General features: G+C 43.7%; 1 protein-coding gene across 2 annotated transcripts; it reads right to left on the reverse strand.

Annotated features, from left to right (window-relative positions):
• Positions 1–133: 133 nt before the first annotated feature.
• On the reverse strand, positions 134–17,293 carry timmdc1 (translocase of inner mitochondrial membrane domain containing 1). 2 transcript variants are annotated; one of them, XM_080204597.1, is made up of 8 exons: positions 17,189–17,293; positions 15,248–15,520; positions 9,858–10,023; positions 8,064–8,152; positions 5,708–5,775; positions 4,518–4,596; positions 1,684–1,794; positions 134–1,366 (listed from the first exon to the last, which is right to left on the reverse strand). In XM_080204597.1, the coding sequence occupies exons 2-8, from the start codon at positions 15,499–15,501 to the stop codon at positions 1,228–1,230; spliced, it is 906 nt and encodes a 301-aa protein (XP_080060723.1). In that variant the 5' UTR covers positions 15,502–15,520; positions 17,189–17,293; the 3' UTR covers positions 134–1,227. The 2 variants fall into 2 exon arrangements, with proteins under 2 accessions (XP_080060723.1, XP_080060722.1); XM_080204596.1 differs by lacking the exon at positions 17,189–17,293 and adding an exon at positions 16,961–17,145.
• Positions 17,294–19,640: the final 2,347 nt, after the last annotated feature.

Genomic DNA, 19,640 nt, shown 5'->3' on the forward strand with positions numbered 1-19,640 from the left:
GCAACCTTTGGAGAATTGCCAACAATAGATGCCTCTGGGGGTTTTATCATGGCTTTAAGTCTGTGAAACTATAAATGATAGTCCTGTCAGTACCCAAATCAGAAAGAATGTTAAGTTTAAATCAAAGAAGTAGTGAGGGTGAAAATTACTTTTATTTTTAAAAGAGATTTTGGTTGCAAAACCATTTCCAAATCTGCTGTTGTGTAGAACTTTGTTTGCTGCAACGTCACAAATATTAAATACTGTAATCACAAACCACATTCAGTAGATTGAACAGAATTTACTTTCCATTGACCTGGTTTCAAGAAAAAGCTTTTATCATTTATACTTTATATACAGATTTCTCGTACAATAATATTGTTACAAGATCAGAATGTGTTTTTAAACACAGGCTTTAAAAAATATATGCTATTGTAGCCCAAATTAAACGGATGTGGGTTTCATTTACACTGCATTCTAGTTCAGCACACTGGTTTAATATAGTGCTACAAATTCCTTTCCTGCAACATGAACTCGATCATTGCCTTAAAATGCTGCAAACAGGAATTAAATGTCATGATGTTAACCTGTACTAAAAAGAATAACAAACCAGAAAACCAAACTCCAATTATCGGAATACAAACCAGTACAATACAAGCGGCATTGGCAGCTTCAGCATGCTTCCTTAGGAAGAATCTCATCAGGTGTGATTCCGATCTTGACCATTCCATTGAAGTGTGGCCTTGAAAGATGGTTTGTGGATTTCTTGTGCAGGGAAATGCCAGTTTTCAGCCAAGTTAATTTGCCAAGCAGCTATGAACGAGCACCGACAGGATTTAATTGCAAATTTCCTCCACTCTCCAATTCAGCAAGAGGGAATAGACAGAGACTAGAACAATTAAAGGAACTGAGATGCAATCTGCATAACAGATTCATCATTTTCAAATACTTTCCTAACTCTTCAAAATATCAGTTGGAGAGAATGTCACGAACACAATTCATACTGGCAATCTTGAATATGCAAACAGTCCCGTACATTCACACTCAAAGATGAAATTACAAGCCAGAAATTCCAGATATCGTTTTTCCAATGAATCCGATCCTGGAATTTACCTTGACTGCATTGTCCTTCAATAAATCAAGGATGTAATTTTCATAACTGGTTCAGCCATATACAATATTTTCGAGTGTTTTATTGCAGTTGGTACAGTCTCTGCAAATTCCCTTCTTCTTAATTCTATGATTCAGTCAAATTTTCTCTTCAGCCGATAACTCTGCATTTCTGGGCTGATTCAATAGCTCTTCCAATTTCTCCAAATCATTTTCCACTGAATCTTTTCCAGCAATTTCATCAATTATACCTTCTGTCACAAGGAGTCTGGCTTTCCTGGGGAGACGATACAAATGCAAGAAAGCTCAACAAAAACCAAGTTAATGCCATTAAAAAACTGCTGATAAAAGAGAGATTGATAGGGAGGCACTGTATGATTTCTATAGACTGAAAATGGATAATCAATACTGAAAATACAGGATTTATATACCAGTCTGCTCAGCATTTGAAAAGAAAATTAGATTAATATGTTTCAGGTGGAATTCTTCTGTTCGATAGATCTAAGCCATTGAATTACACTTTTCAAACATTTCTCCTGCATGCTATTCTAATTTCAGTGATTTATTTGTGACCACAGAATTGCTGCTTCATACCATTCTTCCAACTTTAGTTCATAAATCTCTCGTCGCTCTCTACGTTTTCTTTCCCGGATGGTCTCTCCGCCAACTTTCTGCATTGCCAGAATCAAAGCCCCAGCTGGGATCCTGAAAGACAAACCAGCAGCGAGGTTCATATCCCACCGTTAGCACAAGTTCTCACAACCCACAATCCAAATCAACTTAGAGTGAAACCTTACTCCAAAAATAATCTTTAAACCTGTCATGGTTTGACAGCGTTTCTCTTTTTCGAGGCTGGCTGAATTTTAAGCTCTTTTACCTTAAAAAAAAGGATGAACTACAAATCTAGCAAAGGCAAAAGACTTGAGAAATCAAAACTTGCCCACTTCTGGGCAGAGGTTAAGGATTCAATTTTCTGACAGGCCAGAGTTACAAGCACGTTATAGTGTGTTGGTTGGTGACAGTTGCACATGCTTGGTTCTAGTTTTCTAAAAATCTTCAGTTAAAGGACATCTGGGACATCAGCAATGTAGGGAAAAACGGTACAAAAACCTGATGTTGTGACCCAGGTTTGGTGCCTGAACTCGGAGTGCTGAAACCCAGAGGAGATAACTGTTGGCGAGGTCTCGGAGAGAGAGAGAGATAGCACCAGAGAGGGAGATCACTGGCAACAGAAACTGCTGTGGAGAGGAGCAAAGAAACAGGCTTTGGGCAGCAAAAGTGCTGTGGTTGACAGAATCCATACAGCGAAGGCTCAGGTGAAGTTCTGGAAAGATGAAAAGGCAGTGGAAGGTTGGTGATTCCATGCTGCAATATGTTGGGGCAAAGGTAACCCTTGGAGCAATGGTGCTCTGCTCAATGTGGCTGAAGGTCTGGAATTGTACTCAAGAGTCAGTGCTGGAGCACAGCGTTAGGAAGCCAGTGGTAGTAGTCTCTGGAGAAGACAGTAAACCTTTAGGAGGTGAGCAGTCCCTGAGGCAGTTTGAGTTGGAGCAACATTTGGAGGGAAGTCAGAGGGTAGATCTTCAAAAGTCAAGACTGGAATCTCTTGTGGCAGAGACAAAAGTTTTAATGAGATTGTATAACTCACACTGGACACTGATGTGTGGGTGGGTTGCAGAGAAATCCATGGGATCTATCTAAGTTCCATCTGCCACTAATTGGTTAGTGTGGTGCATTCAAAACAGTTTGCTGGTTAATCCACATTGATTTTGAATATTATAGTATAAGATATTGTAAATTGTTTGACTTTTCTGACTTTATATAGTAAGTTTTATTTTGTTTGCTCAAAAACCATGGAATCTTGTGGCTTTATTCTCTTAATAACAACCTGGAATCTCAAACTTTGTTTACTTAAACAAAATGTAACTGGTCCCTAACTAGATTGTACCAATAATCTGTTCAACCTTTGTATAAATTCAGGATCATAACAACTCTCAGTAGCCTCAAAATAGTCCTTTAGGTGTGGAGAGACTTGTCATCATAGAAAATGGGAATAAGCTTGTGGTCAAAATAGGCAAACAAGAAAATAAAAAGCATCTCAAGGAAGTGCCTTCAATTACGTATTGTACTGTCAGTTGCAAATGTTGCTCATTAATGCAGAGTCTGATCTGGGATACGCAAGAAATTTTTCTGTTGCTGTTTTGACTTTGGAACAGCAATAACATCCCAACTCCCAGCCCTGCCTGCTGGGTCTCACACCTCCCAGAATAAGGCAAGTAAGCAAAACTGCAGCTGACAGTAATCTGATGGTTCTCTGCTGCAGTTTGTTGCTTCCTTTTTTGGAAGTGTAGTCACTGTTATAATCTAGGAATTGTAGGCAGTTGATTCCTATGCAGCAATCTATATATACATGACGAACAGCAATGAGACACAAGACCAGATAATCCAGTTTAATGATATTGGGCAAAGGACAAATATCTGCGAGAATATCGTGGAGTACGCTGCTGTTCTACTTTGAAGCAATGCTATGGGATCTTTTAAATTTGCCTGAAGGAGCAAACTGAACCTCAGCTCACAGTCTCATCCAAAAGACAGCACCTCTGACAGTGCAGCCCTCCCTCAGTACTACACTGGGCTGTCAGCCTAGGTTTTGTGTTCAGGGGATTTGAACCCACAACCTTCTGACTGAGAAGCAAGAGCCATGGTTTATAAGTATGTAAAAGTCATTTAATCAACAACTTTTACTTTTTTTAAATTGATGCTTGAATTCTGCCGTTTTCTTCAAGTAGACATAATCTTAAAATTAGATATTTGGGTCAGACAGAGGACATGCCCCCTTTTCTTGCTCTGTCTCTTTTCATTCGGCTCACGTCCAACCCTCATGATGTCTTGACCTTATATTGTGGCTTGCTGTCTTCATGTTTCCTGGGCCTTTTTCTTTTATTTTATTATTACTCGTGTTAGTTTTTTCTTGTGCGAGGCGGTGGGGGGGATATATTTATGTGGGAGAAAAAGGGGGAGACTGAGGAGGGAGAAGGTGTTGGTCAGGACCTCTGGAGGAAGAGGAGAGTGAGGAGTTAGGCTGCTAATGAGTGAAATCAGGAGGGATCTTCCTCAAAATATAGTGGAAATATGGAACTATTCCCACAAAGAGCTGTAGATTCTGGGTGTCAGTTGAAATTTTCAAGATTGAGTGATAGATTTTATTAAGTAAGGACATCATGGAATCAGATGTAGGTAAGTGAGTTTTTACATAAATCAGCCCTGATCTAACTGAATGGTAGAATATATTCGAGTGGCTGAATGGTCTCCTTCTGTTTCTAATATTCTTAAACATAAGGATTATTGTGAGGAGCTATGTACTTTCAAAACACGAATGTTAAACATTATTACACAAACTTGTAGCTAACCTTCAATCACCGACTCACCCCATTAGTGCACCAATGGCTGTACCCGCTAAGAATCCACCTAGTCCAAGATTCATCCGGAATAATCCTCCTGTGATTGCTGAAAATACAAGAATCTTTTTCACATTAGCATTAGAATAGTTTTCATCTGACAAAAAGTAACTGCAATCCTTATTTTAAATGCTCATATAATGTGAATGAGCTCTGGCTTCATAACAATGTTTATTCTGTTCTGCTGGATGTGGAACTCTCAATGTACAAGAACCAAAGTCTCAATAGCAAACAGAAGAACTCAATAGCTCAGTTTGGACAGCAGTGTATAGCCAAGCCATACTGACAAGACAGCTCCTAGCTTCAATTCAGAAACTGCAGAGTTTGTTGATTGGTGTTAATTGTGTGTTAATTGCACACAAGTGATGGACATAAACTGGGAATTCATTTGTGTTCCTGTAGATAGGAATAGATTATAACTGTGATGGTTAGGAGGTGTGTCTCTGCAATCTCTGTGAATAAAACTTGTAAAGATGAGGCTCCCGTTCTGTTATTCACTGCCTGACTTTCTGAGGTAGAACAATTGGCGTCAACGGCAATGACAGGGAGAAGTTTGTTAAAATTGACTGATGATTTTTAAAAATGCAGGAAAGAAACCTGTTCCTGGTTACTTTAGGAAGATGTGTGCATGTCTGTAGCAGGACACATGTAGAATAATCAGGAATGAACTGTGATACTCCCATGGTTGAATATTCCACTGGAACACACTATCCAGCCTCACATTTAAAGGATTGCCAGTTTGGCCAACTCCTTCAGGGAGTGGGATGAAAGACAGTAAATGAACAGAGAGGAAGATAGACAAAATAAAAAACGTCTCCATTTGTGGGTGACGGCAGAACTGTGGGGGGTGGCGGGGAGCCACAGGTACAAGAAAGTCAGTAATAAATTCAGTTTTAGAAAAGCTTTGAGTTGTTAGAATGTTGAACTGGCTGCAAAAATGGAGTTATTGAGATATTTATGGGTAAATTTGATACCGTATAAGGGAGAAAGGAATAGGTTATGTTCATAGGGCAAGATATTGAGAAATAGGAGGCTCATGTATGGATCAATTCAACTGAATGACTGTTTAAGAAATATATATGTGCACCCCAGGGTTCAAATGCTGTTTAAATAGGTTAATTTACTAATGGCTACAGGGTAACTTATAAGCAGGCTCTCACCTCCAGCTGCAGAGTAGTGCCTCAGTAGATTCTGATCATGATACACGGACAGACCTGTGCTCACTGTACTGTTTGGAAAACAACAGTAAATTAATAAAGAAACATAGCTTATACAATGACATCTCTGTACCCCATCAAAAACATCAATGTTAAAATTATACACCGTAATAACTGAACATAGATACAGCTTCTCAGGGATACTTTAATTACCACAATTATACATAACTAAGTCATATTTCTAATTATGATACTTCTCAACTCTTTCTTATTCTCTCAGCATTTATTATCTCATTTTAGTTATTTATTCTTTACATTGTCCATTGCTTCATATTTCACTTTACTTCTTTTTAATTCATTCATAGGACATGGGTGTCGCTGGCTGGCCAACATTTATTGCCCATCCATTTGCCCTTGAACTGAGTGGCTTGCTCAGCCGTTTCAGAGGGCAGTTGAGAGTCACATGTAGGCCAGACCAGGTAAGGATGGCAGATTTCCTTCCCTAAAGGACATTATTGAACTAGATAGGTTTTTCCAACAATCAACAATGGTTTCATGATCATCAGTAGATCTTTAATTCCAGATATTTTTTATTGAATTCAAATTCTACCATCTGCTGTGGTGGGATTAAAATCCCAGAACATTAGCTGAGTTTCTGGATTAATAATCCAATGATGATACCACTAGGCCTTCACCTCCCCATTTACAGCTTACTCACTTAAAAGTCTAATCTTAATTTATCTCCATTGAGCTGATCTCTGTTTGAGGTCATTGAGGTTTGGTTTGATTGGCTGAAAACAGGATCTCAAAGCCAGCTCTTCCACTAATCAGGGTATTAATGTTTGACCTAATCACATAACTAAAATAACCAGGTGAACTTAAAGAACTCTGGCTCTTTTAGTCCTGTTGCACTGATGGACCAATGGAAGTGGCCCCGTATGAAACGAGTAAACAGCAGTTTGAAGTTTAACATTAGGCTGCCAATGAACAGTTGAGCATTTGAGCTCACTGAGATTATTTGTTTTTCTAGTTATTCTCTCGAGATCGTTGACACCAGGATTGTTGGAACTTAGAAGATCAGGAAGAAACACATGCAATGCTACTTATTACCCTTTAGGACGTGTCGATTTTCCAGTTTATTTTTAGTTGCGCAGAGACCAACAAACCACCTCCCCTGCTCATATTACAGTGGCTACAGGAATAGCCCATTAATGCGATAAGAATTAACACTTTGGACAGGCCTGATACCGCCTGAGCCAAGGGAAAAAAACCACTGGCTACCATTACAGATTCTGTAATCAGGAGCTGTTTCACCTCGATTGGCTCACAGACCAATCTGAAGATCTGTTTCACATTGATGTCAATGTCCCGACTCCCCCTCCCTCCAGGCAGAGAGGAAACACTATGGACACACGAGGAGGTTAACCAACACATTTAACAGCAAGCGCAGCTCATCTCAAAAACATTTCAGCCAAGCAAAGGCACTGTAATTACTCTTTTCTATCCATATACGGTAACACTGTCAGCCTCGTAGTAGTAACATTCTCCCGAGTTACAAACTCATGGGTTCAAATTGCAGTGTTGAGACTTGAGCAGTTAGCCCAGGCTGACACTTCACTGCAGTACTGAGAAAGTGCTGCACTGTCAGAGGTGCCATGTTCTGAATTAAATATAGTATCAAGGCTTTCAGATAGATGCAAGTAGCATGACTTGAAAATGAACAGGGTGTCTGGGCCAATACTCATCATTCAACCAACAGGATAATCTGGTTAAAGTTTACTGTTTATTTATTAGTGTCACAAGTAGGCTTACAGGAACACAGTAATGAAGTTACTGTGAAAATCCCCTAGTCGCCACATTCTGGCACCTGTTTGGGTACACTGAGGGAGAATTTAGCATGGCCAATTCACCTAACCTGCACATCTTTGGACTGTGGGAGGAAACCGGAGAACCCAGAGGAAAACCACGCAGACATAGGAGAATGTGCAGACTCCACATGGACAGTGACCCAAACCGGGCATCAAACCCGGGTCCCTGGTGCTGTGAGGCAGCAGTGCTCATTGTGCTGATCTGCACGGTGGCCGATCTCATTGCTGTTTATGGGACTTTGGTATCTGCAAATTAGTTGTGGTGATTCCTATATTGCAACAGTGACTTCATTTCTATAATTCTTCTCTAGCTGTAATGCACTTTGGGATGTTCTGAGCTTATTAAGGATGCTATGCAAGTGTAATTCCTTCCCTTATTAGGTACACTTGAATAAGAAATACAAAAGCAGTTCTAACCCATATTGCCCATAAAGGCTGCCCAGTACACTACAGTTATCTTTACAAACTATAATATTTAATATTTGACTTACTTGAATATTGCCACAAATACAGTGACTCTCCAGCTCCATCGCCACCCATAGCGGACAAAGCCTCGGACTGCAGCATCTTGTGCTGACCTCTATTAGAGGAAAGTGATATAGGGAATCAGAGGTGCTCTGTCACATAGGTTACACAAGCTAGTCAACTCTCCCACACACAAATAGAATTCCCCAAGTCCCCACAAAGCAACTGTATTCTAAGCTAACATGGTACACACCACGAGATAATTTACTAAAACTGGAATTATTTTACTCCTGTAGTATTGTCTTTTTGAAACCCTGGGTCATATTGGGACCCGTACCACAGACAGACTAGAATAATGGGAAGTCTAACTATCAGTTAATCTTTTTCAAATGCACCTTATCCATCCTGTTACTCAATATAATGTTACAAAACAGGTATATTCCCATTACACTCCCAGAGATTACTGGATTCCTCACTCTGCTGTGAGCGGCTTTATTGAAAAGCAATCACAGTGACTGCTCCACTTGGGGAAAATAGAATGGACAAAAGTAAAGGTCCTTCGGCCAATACATCAGTCTTAATAGACCACATGCAATCTGAGTTACTGTAGGTTCTCCCAAATCTTTGGAAATAAACAAACACATGGAAACCTCTAAGATTAAGTGACAATTATACTGCTCTTTAATTAATGTTTAAGATCATTACTAATCTGTATGTCAGCAATGTTGAACCTGTGATATTCTCATGATCTGAATAAGCCTGAAATAGTAACTTTCAGTGGTGTAGGGATTATATCCATAAATATCTCCATGATTTTCATAAACAGATCTCTGTGCCAGGTTTGGAAACTACCAGCAGTAACTGAATCAATGCATTTAAACAGGGTGCCACTATAGGCAGACATAGGGTTAGCAGAAAAATACAATCCGTGAAAACAGATGTTTCCCTGGATTGAGAAGATGCAAGTGTGAGTGAGTGTGTGTGAGAGAGAGAGAGAGAGGAAAAAGAGAGAGAGAGAGAGAGAGGAAAAAGAGAGAGAGAGAGAAAAAAGAGAGAGAGAGAGGAAAAAGAGAGAGAGAGAGAGAGGAAAAAGAGAGAGAGAGAGAGAGAGGAAAAAGAGAGAGAGAGAGAGAGGAAAAAGAGAGAGAGAGAGAGGAAAAAGAGAGAGAGAGAGAGAGGAAAGAGAGAGAGAGGAAAGAGAGAGAGAGAAAAAAGAGAGAGAGGGGAAAAAGAGAGGGAGAGGAAAAAAAGAGAGGAAGAGAGAGAGAGAAAGACAGGGAGAGAGAGAGAGGAAAAAGAGAGGGAGAGGGAAAAAAAGAGAGGAAGAGAGAGAGAAAGACAGGGAGAGAGAGAGAGAGGGAAAGGAAGAGAGAGAGAGAAAAGAGAAAGAGAGAGAGGGGAAGAGAGAGTATTTCAGGAGGATTCTTAGTCCCATTACAGTGGTGAAAAATGAATCCATAATGCCTTAGAAAGGGAAATAAATCAATATTTGGGCAAAGATGTAGAAAAGGGAGTAAGCAGATAGCTTTCTTCGAAACATATGGTGGATTCGGGAAGGTACCTCTCTTATTCACTGCTCCTCAACTGAGAGGAGTAAGGATGCATCAGCTTCCCAAAGGAATCCTGGCGTGCAGCCTACGATCGACTTTTATTCACTTCATGCTTGAGCTCCAGCTAACATCACTGCAGAACCTAAGACTGAAGATGAACTGAAGCTACTTTCTGCTGCTATGGTGTCCCTCCTCTCCTGGACAATTCCTTCCAAAATTAAAGTCACCCCCGATTGCTTGTACAATTCAGGTTCAAGCCATCAAACTCACCACAGCTTCCAAACGGTTTTTGTACACTTCAGCTTGATTCTGCTCGATGTAACGGATTTTAGCATGTTTGGCAGCGGGAATGCCACCATACAGCATCCCAACACACGCAGCCACCATAGCACTCTTCCAGATGTTGGTTAATTCCTCCGGATACCTCTTCAACTCACTGTATGCATAATACATGTACTCAATGACATGAAGTAATTTTAAAACACCTACCCACTGATCTGTCAAAAGTATTTCTGTTTTAAAAATAAACTATTTGTTGGGAAACATAGAATTGTTGAACTAAAGGATGCTATCGCAGGGGAATTAAACATTTATCAAATAAGAATGCATTTGTTGAGGACAAACAAGGCAAGGGAATGCACAATAAATGGTAGGATTTTGGTGAATGGAGTTCTTGTGATGCAATGCCACGTCTGTGACCCAGAAGCTCTGGGTTCAAGTCACATTAAAAAGTCTGACAACACCAGGTTTTAGTCCAACCGATTTATTTGATAGTAAATGCACAAGCTTTCGGCTTAGTCCCTTCGTCAGATGAATGGAGAGTTCTGGCCTCAGACAGAGCATATAAAGCACAGACAGTTTACAGATTACTGATTAGAATGCGAATCTTTACACCTAACCTGCTGTTCAAGTCTTGAAGTGGCGGACAATGTGAGTGGAAGGAGCACTGATCACAGGTTAAAGAGATGTGTATTGTCTCCAGATAGTACAGTGAGTGAGGTTTTGCAAACCCAGGCAAGTGTTGGGGATTATAGATAGTGCGACATGAACCCAAGATCCTTGTTGAGACCGTCCTCACGTGTGTGGAACTTGGCTATCAGTCTCTGCTCAGCAACTCTGCGCTGTCGTGTGTCGTGAAGGCCACACCATCAGACTCACCATGGACTATTCTCCAGAATCAGTTGCATTCTTGGACACATGCATCTCCATTAAGAACGGTCACCTCAGCACCTCACTGTACCGCAAGCCCACAGACAATCTCACAATGCTCCACTTCTCCAGCTTCCACCCTAAACATGTTAAAGAAGCCATCCCCTATGGACAAGCCCTCCGTATACACAGGATTTGCTCAGATGAGGAGGATCGTGACAGACACCTTCAGACGCTGAAAGATGCCCTCTTAAGAGCAGGATATGGCGCTCGACTCATAGATCGACAGTTCCGATGTGCCACAGCGAAAAACCGCACTGATCTTCTCAGAAGACAAACACGGGACACAATGGACAGAGTACCCTTCGTCGTCCAGTACTTCCCTGGAGCAGAGAAGCTACGACATCTTCTCCAGAGTCTTCAACATATCATTGATGAAGACGAACATCTCGCCAGGGCTATCCCCACACCCCCACTTCTTGCCTTCAGACAACCACACAACCTCAAACAGACCATTGTTCGCAGCAAACTACCCAGTCTTCAGGAGAACAGTGACCACAACACCACACAACCTTGCCACAGCAACCTCTGCAAGACATGCCAGATCATCGACACGGATACCATCATCACACGTGAGAATACCATCCACCAGGTACACGGTAAATACTCTTGCAACTCGGCCAACATTGTCTACCCGATACGTTGTAAGAAAGGATGTCCCGAAGCATGGTACATTGGGGAGACCATGCAGACGCTACGACAACGGATGAATGAACATCGCTCGGCAATCACCAGGCAAGACTGTTCTCTTCCTGTTGGCGAACACTTCAGTGGTCACGGGCATTCAGCCTCCTGCCTTCGGGTAAGCATTCTCCAAGGCGGCCTTCACGACACACGACAGCGCAGAGTCGCTGGGCAGAGACTGATAGCCAAGTTCCACACACATGAGGACGGTCTCAACAAGGATCTTGGGTTCATGTCGCACTATCTGTAACCCCCAACACTTGCCTGGGTTTGCAAAACCTCACTCACTGTACTGTCTGGAGACAATACACATCTCTTTAACCTGTGATCAGTGCTCCTTCCACTCACATTGTCGGCCACTTCAAGACTTGAACAGCAGGTTAGGTATAAAGATTCGCATTCTAATCAGTAATCTGTAAACTGTCTGTGCTTTATATGCTCTGTCTGAGGCCAGAACTCTCCATTCACCTGACGAAGGGACTAAGCCGAAAGCTTGTGCATTTACTATCAAATAAATCGGTTGGACTAAAACCTGGTGTTGTCAGACTTTTTACTGTGTTTACCCCAGTCCAACGCCGGCACATCCACTTCAAGTCACATGCCAGGATGTGTTGGCCAAGGAAGTGGGGTGGGGGGTTCATGATGTGGCTGAATAGATTGACAATCAAACTTCTAATCCTTCCGACATGCCTAAGGCAGGTGCTAAGAGTGGGAAAGATTGTTGGCCAGCCCCATGCTTGACCATTTGTCTTTTTCTGAAAAAGAAAGAGAGGTGCCTAGGGTCTCTTGAGAACTATGGCTAAGGATGGCAGGAAGCTGAAACTGTAGAGCAACAGAGAGACCCTGGCATGAATGTCTACTGATGCAGAGCAGGTAGATAAAGTGGTCAAAGTGGAATTAAGGGATATCTTCACATATTGGCTGAGATGTTGAACATGGCAGAAGGAAGATTGTGCTAGAACTGTGCAAAACAGTAGTTTAGACTTCAGCCAGAATACTGCCTACAGTTCTGGTCACCACATTTCGTGAAGGATGGGAGCACACCAGAGACAGTAAAGAGATTTGTAAGGATGTTGCCAGGAACGGAGGATCTTAGCAATGAGAAAAGATTGCACAGGCTGGGCTTGTTTTCTTAGGAACAGATGGAGCCGAGGGGAGATTCAATTGAGATGTGTAACATTACCAGCGGCTAAGATGTAGTGGGAAGTATGGAGTTATTTCCATTTGCAGAGAAGTCAAGAACCAAGCGGCATGAATTGAAGCGACTGGTGGAAGGATTAGAGGGGAGGGTTGAAGGGCGATAATTTTACCTGGAGGATGGCAAGAAGTGGAACTCACTGCCCAAGAGGGTGCAAGAGGCAGAAAACCTTGTTGTATTTAAAAATCGTGGACATGATGGGTTGAATGACCTCCTCTTGTACATTGTAAATCTTTTTATCTGCGTATGCTGTGTGTTTTTATAGTTCAGACACCCACTCTCAGCAGCAAACACCAGCTTATTATTTACATAATACATCTCCCTCTACACTGTCCAAACAATGTACTTCAGCAATTGTCCCTCATGCACCAACATGACATTTGCCCACTTTAGCTATCCTGTGGCTCCTCTGCTGAGGGCAGGATGACCCATTTTTACGCTCTGTGGACTCAACTGGAAGGAATAGTCAGAGTCCATAGAATTCCTAGTGGAAGGTGGCCATTTGGCCCATCGAGTCTGTACTGATCACAATCACACCCAGGCCCTATTCCTGTAACCTCGCACATTTACCCTGCTAACTCCCCTGACACTAGGGTCAATTTAGCATGGCCAATCAACCTAACCTGCACATCTTTGGACTGTGGGAGGAAACCCCACACAGACACGGTGAGAATGTGCAAACTCCACACAGACAGTGACCCAAGCCAGGAATCAAACCCGGGACCCTGGCACTGGGATGCAGCAGTGCTAACCACTGTGTCACCGTGCTGTCCTCAATTATAGTTCAGGAGGAGGCTATTCAGCCCATTGAGTCCATGCTGGCTCCCCAAGAGCAATAAGTGCTACTACTCTCCTGCTCAATCCCCAGGTCCCTACAGGTTTATTTCGTTTAGGGGCCCATTCAATTTCCTTTTGAATTCATTATTGTTTTCATTTCCATCATCCTGATGGGCAGCCAGCTCCAGGACATCATGACCCACTGCATTAAAAAAAGTTCTTCCTCACACTTTCATTGTGTCTCTCGCTCAAAACTTTAACTCTGCATCCCCAAGTCCTTGTACTATCAAGCTAAGGGAACGGTTTTTCCCTGTCAACCTTATCCAAACCTGTCATAATCTTCTACATCTTGACCAAATCTTCTCTCAATTTCCAAGGAGAATAACTTCAGCTTTTCAAACCTAACAAAGTGGATAACCTTGTGAGGTTATCCACTTTGGCAGGAATAATAGTAGGAGGAATTACTATTTAAAGGGCGAAAAGCTGCAGCATGCCATGATGCAGAGGGACCTGGGGGTCCTTGTGCATGAGTCGCAAAAACCCAGTCTGCACGTGCAGCAGGTGATCAGGAAGGCGAATGGGACGCTGGCCTTTATAGCGAGGGGGATAGCATATAAAAGCAGGGAGGTCTTGCTGCAACTGTACAGGGCACTGGTGAGGCCGCAGCTGGAGTACTGTGTGCAGTTTTGGTCGCCGCACTTGTGCAAGGATATTTTGGCCTTGGAGGGAGTGCAGAGGAGGTTCACTGGAGATGAGGGGGTTGGACTATGAAGAGAGACTAAATAGACTGGGTCTGTACTCGTTGGAGTTTAGAAGGACGAAGGGGGGATCTTATAGAGACGTATAAGATAATGAAGGGGATGGATAGGGTAGACGTAGAGAGATTCTTCCTGCTCAGAAAGGATAGCAGGACTAGAGGGCACAGGCTCAAGATAAGAGGGGGGGGGGGGGTGCAGTTTAGAACGGAGTTGAGGAGGAACTTCTTCACTCAAAGGGTGGTGAAACTCTGGAATTCTCTGCCTGTTGAAGTGGTGGAGGCTGCCTCGCTAAATATATTTAAGACACGGGTGGATAGGTTTTTGGTAGGCAAGGGAATTAAGGGTTATGGCGGGAAAGTGGAACTGAGCCACTTCAGATCAGCCATGATCTTACTGAATGGCGGGGCAGGCTCGAAGGGCTAGATGGCCTACTCCTGCTCCTATTTCTTATGTTCTTATGTTATGTTCTTATTAACCCTGTGACTAAAATCCTCCATTCCTGGAGCAATGCCGGTAAATCTCCTCGGCACCATTTCAAGGACATTCTCAAGGATCCTTCCCAAAGCATGGTGACCAGAGCTGGAATCCACATGCAATAATCCAAAAAAATTACAAGATTTTGACCATGGGTCAGAGTGAAACTGAGGCCGCACAGCAAGCCAATTATATTGAGAGATAAAAGGGCAGACACAAAAAAAAGTGCAAGGAAATGGCAACTGCACAATACAAGGCACAAAAAATTCTAATCTTGCTGACACAGTGAATAGCAGGCAATAATAATGCAGAATACACAAACTGCGTAAAAACAACATTCAATAGAGAATGATAAATGAGGGATTATTTTGCTCAAAATGAAGCTCAAAGGGTCATGTTGTTTTTAAAGAATGTGTGTACTACTCACACAAAACTACATCTCACTTTGTTCTACAATTATCTCTTCCTTGTCACACGTCTTTCCAAGGAGACTTTTAAATTAAAACCACGCCATTTTGTCTGGCTTAATCCACACATAAACTAGGAGAACTCATACTTACTCACGATCAAAAAGCTCCCGGATTCTGTCCCATCCTGTTTCTGGGGCCTGGGGACTGCCGATAAATTGAGGGAGCTTCTCAGCTTGCTTTCCCACATCTTCTGCTGCATGCACTTTAGGGAAGTGAAATATTTTTCTCAAAGAGCAGTTCTGATAGATTTGTAGAAAACGTGTCACCTGACAACTCCATGATGTATGTGCAAGTTTGCAGTCTGATGCACTGGTCCCAACCATTCCTTTTCTTTCATCTTTCATCCTTGTCTGCAATGTCTCACTACAAATCGACATAGGAATTAATCATATTAGCTACCAGTCTAGTTATATCCACCCACCACCAACAATAAGATTCCATTGATGACATCAGTTTTACCTTCTTTACAGGAGATCTTTGGGTTAAATTATGAGAGTAGCTCACTCTCACCCTTAACCCAGTTAGGGGTACAGGAGATTATTACAAAGCTAGGTTGTGAGAAATCAGAAGCAGGAATTACAAATGTAAAACTGAATGCTTACGTAACACACAAGGATTAATCTGCTAATACTTTTTAAATGGAACAATAATGTACAGTAAAAGCTCGCTCTGTCCTCAGTACTTCAGATCTTCATTAGAAGATGGTTGTGCTTCTTGTTTCGACTGTGTGTAATCTGCTATTGCAGGTATTTAGAGCCATGTTCTGATTTGATGTTTGGATTATGGGCATCAGGTATGTACACAGGAAATTAAAAATGATAACTATATATATGGAAAATATGTTGCAGATTGTTTAATAACAGTCATACTTTCACCCCCAAAACTAACACACAAATTCACCTTCAGTTAGTTACAGGATGTCAAAAAGCATACTTACAGGATCTTACAGCATGGCAAGAAACCATTTGATCCATTATGCCAGTGCCAGATTTTGAAATAGCTATCAAGGTAATGCCACTACCCAACTATTTCCCCATAGCCTGCAAATTCTCTCCTCTGCAAGTATTTATCAGTGAAAACAGACAGGGGTGATCTCTGCGCTCCTCTAATTCTGACCTTCTGAGCATGCCTGATTTTAATTGATCGTCATGATGTGGAGATGCCAGCATTGGACTGGGGTAAACTTTAATGGATAGACCACTGGTGGTTCTGTCTTCAATTCCCTTTGGGAGATTATTATTGAACCTGCTCCCTTTTATTCAGTCCTCCAGGTCATTAAAACTTTGTGTAAAAAAAAAATCCCCTCTGTTTTTATTTCCAATATCTTAAATCTGTGTCCTCTGGTTACTGGCTCATGCCACTAGAAACAGATTCTTCCTATGTTTATCAAAACCCCTTATGATTTTAAATACCTCAGTTTAATCCTTTCTGCTCTATGGAGAACAATTCCAGCTTCTCCTCAAGTCTCTTTACTGGTAAGTCTCCTTTGCACCCTTCCCGAAGTGTGGTGCCCACAATAGGGCTGGTGCCTGTGTCCTAACTTGCACCATCCTGTTTCCCCATCACCCCTGCCTCCGCTGAAGCAACATTTTCATTTTTAAATTTTCATTCTTATTTTCAAATCCCCTCACCTCTCAGCAACCGCCTCCAGCTCACTAACTCCTGTCACCTCTGCTCTCACTCTGACCTTCACAGAGTGCCTGACTTTAACGGATTGACCTGTGTGTGTCTGCCAGCAGATTCCAGAAGGAATATATAAAATAGAACATGTAAACAACAGGTGAGTCCCCAGTTAACACCCACCAGCCGATTCCATTCGCCCCAACACCAGGAGCAGGCTGGCAGAGGGCTTGCTGCTGGGAGGCGACTGATTGTGGAGATGCTCCTGAGGAGGTGGAAGGCGCTACACAAACGCAACTCCCTCCCCCTGACATTGGCTGGAGCTCTCCGCAGCAGCTGAGACCCGACTCGGTGCTGCCGGCTTGTCGGTGCCGGTACGGGAATCACCCTCTCCCGCCGCCAGCCGTTTACCTGAGGAGGGCAGGCCCCGAGCCCGAGCCGGCGGAGCAAGCGCAGGCGAGCTGCACTGTGCGCCGGCGCAGGCACGGGCCCTGGGGCGAAGCGGAGAGTCCGCGCAGGCGCAGGCACGGGCCCCAGGGCGAAGCGGAGAATCTGCCCAGGTACGGGCACAGGCGAAGCGGAGAGTCTGCGCAGGCGCGGGTCCAGGCGAAGGGAAGAGCGTGCGCAGGCGCAGGTCCGGGCCCGGGCGAAGCGGAGAATCTGCGCCGGCGCAGGCACGGACCCGGCCAGGCTCAAAGTGTGCGGGCGAGCCAGGCGAGTCAGCGCAGGCGCAGTCCAGACTGGTTTGAGGTCTGTGACACAGTGAGGGAGCTGGTTTACCCCAGTGTGATTCTCAGTGCTGAAACTGGCAGTGTTTCAGATCTGACTTTTAGACCCATTCTCCGGCACCCCCATACACATTCTGCCTGATATTAGCGATTCTGAATCGTGCTGCACAAGCCTGTGGGGGAACTTAAAGCAAACTTAACCCTGTAGCACTGATTTAGTCGGATTTATTATTGTCACATGTGTTAACATACAGTGAAAAGTATTGTTTCTTGCGCGCTTATATAGACAAAGCATACAGTTCATAGAGAAGGAAATGAGACGGTGCAGAATGTTGTGTTACAGTCACAGCTGGATGTAGAGAAAGAAAACTTAAAGTTTATTTCTTCGTCACAAATAAGGCTTACATTAACCCTGCAATGAAGTTACTGTGAAATTCCCCTAGTCACCACAGTCCAGTACCTGTTCAGGTCAATGCACCTAACCAGCATGTCTTTCAGACTGTGGGTGGAAACCGGAGCACCTGGAGAAAACCCCTGCAGACACGGGGAGAACGTGCAGACTCCACACAGACAGTGACCCAAATTGCGAATTGAACCTAGGTCCCTGGTTCTGTGAAGCAGCAGTGCTAACCTCTGTGCTGCCTTATATAAGGAAGGTCCATTCAAACCTCTGATGGCAGCAGGGAAGAAGCAGTTCTTGAGTCGGTTGGTACGTGCCCTCAGACTTTTGTATCTTTTTTCCCAAAGGAAGAAAGTGGAAGAGAGAATATCTGGGGTGCGTGGTGTCCTTAATTATGCTGACTGCTTTGTTGAGGCAGCGGGAAGTGTAGACAGATAGGTTTTTGATAGACAAGGGAATTAAGGGTTATGGGGAGAAAGCGGGAAAGTGGAACTGATCCACTTCAGATCAGCCATGATCTTATTGAATGGCGGGGCAGGCTCGAAGGGCTAGATGGCCTACTCCTGCTCCTATTTCTTATGTTCTTATGTTCTTATGTTCAGAGTCAATGGATGGGAGACTGGTTTGTGTGATGGATTGGGCTACATTCATGGTCTTTTGTAGTTCCTTGTGTTCTTGGGCAGAGCAGGAGCCCATACCAAGCTGTGATGCAACCAAAACAAATGCTTTCTATGGTGCATCTGTAAAAGTTGGTGAGTCGTAGCTGACATGTCAAATTTCCTTAGTCTTCTGAGAAAGTAGAGACGTTGGTGGGATTTCTTAACTGTAGATTCAGCATGGGGGCCACCAGGACAGGTTGTTGGTGACCTGCACACCCAAAAACTTGAAGCTCTCGTCCATTTCCACTTCATCCCCGTTGTTGTAGATGGGGCAACTTCTCCTTTACACTTCCCAAAGTCAAAATAGAATCAATTCCGATCGGTGCCTCCAACTGCAAATGTGCAAAAAAAAGGATGCCGCTCCCCTGCCACATCCCTCCTGGGCTGGACAATGCCTCCCTCTAACCCCCACAGACGTTGTTCCACCTCCACAACATTATTGATCCCTTTATTGCCCCACCCCCTCTGCCATCCGGATGATTGTGGGCGTTCCCCTCATTCCCACTCACTGATCTCAGGCAGAATGGCAGCGGACCCCCCCCTTCCCCCTCACTGATCTCAGACAGAGTGACAGCGGACCCCCCCCTTCCCCCTCACTGATCTCAGACAGAGTGACAGCGGACCCCCCCCTTCCCCCTCACTGATCACAGACAGAGTGACAGCGGACCCCCCCCTTCCACCTCACTGATCTCAGACAGAGTGACAGCGGGACCCCCCCCTTCCCCCTCACTGATCTCAGACAGAGTGACAGCGGACCCCCCCCTTCCCCCTCACTGATCACAGGCAGAGTGACAGCGGACCCCCCCCCTTCCCCCTCACTGATCTCAGACAGAGTGACAGCGGACCCCCCCCCTCCCCCCTCACTGATCACAGACAGAGTAAAAAGTCTGACAACACCAGGTTTTAGTGGCAGCGGACCCCCCCCTTCCCCCTCACTGATCTCAGACAGAATGGCAGCGGACCCCCCCCCTTCCCCCTCACTGATCTCAGGCAGAATGGCAATGGATCCCCCCTTCCCGATCTCAAGCCGTTGGACACTCGGCACTTACCTCCTCACTGACTGGAGTGCCCGAATC

This window comes from Carcharhinus amblyrhynchos, chromosome 16 (genome assembly GCF_965287045.1).
Source record: "Carcharhinus amblyrhynchos chromosome 16, sCarAmb.v2.hapA, whole genome shotgun sequence".
NCBI lineage: Eukaryota > Metazoa > Chordata > Chondrichthyes > Carcharhiniformes > Carcharhinidae > Carcharhinus > Carcharhinus amblyrhynchos.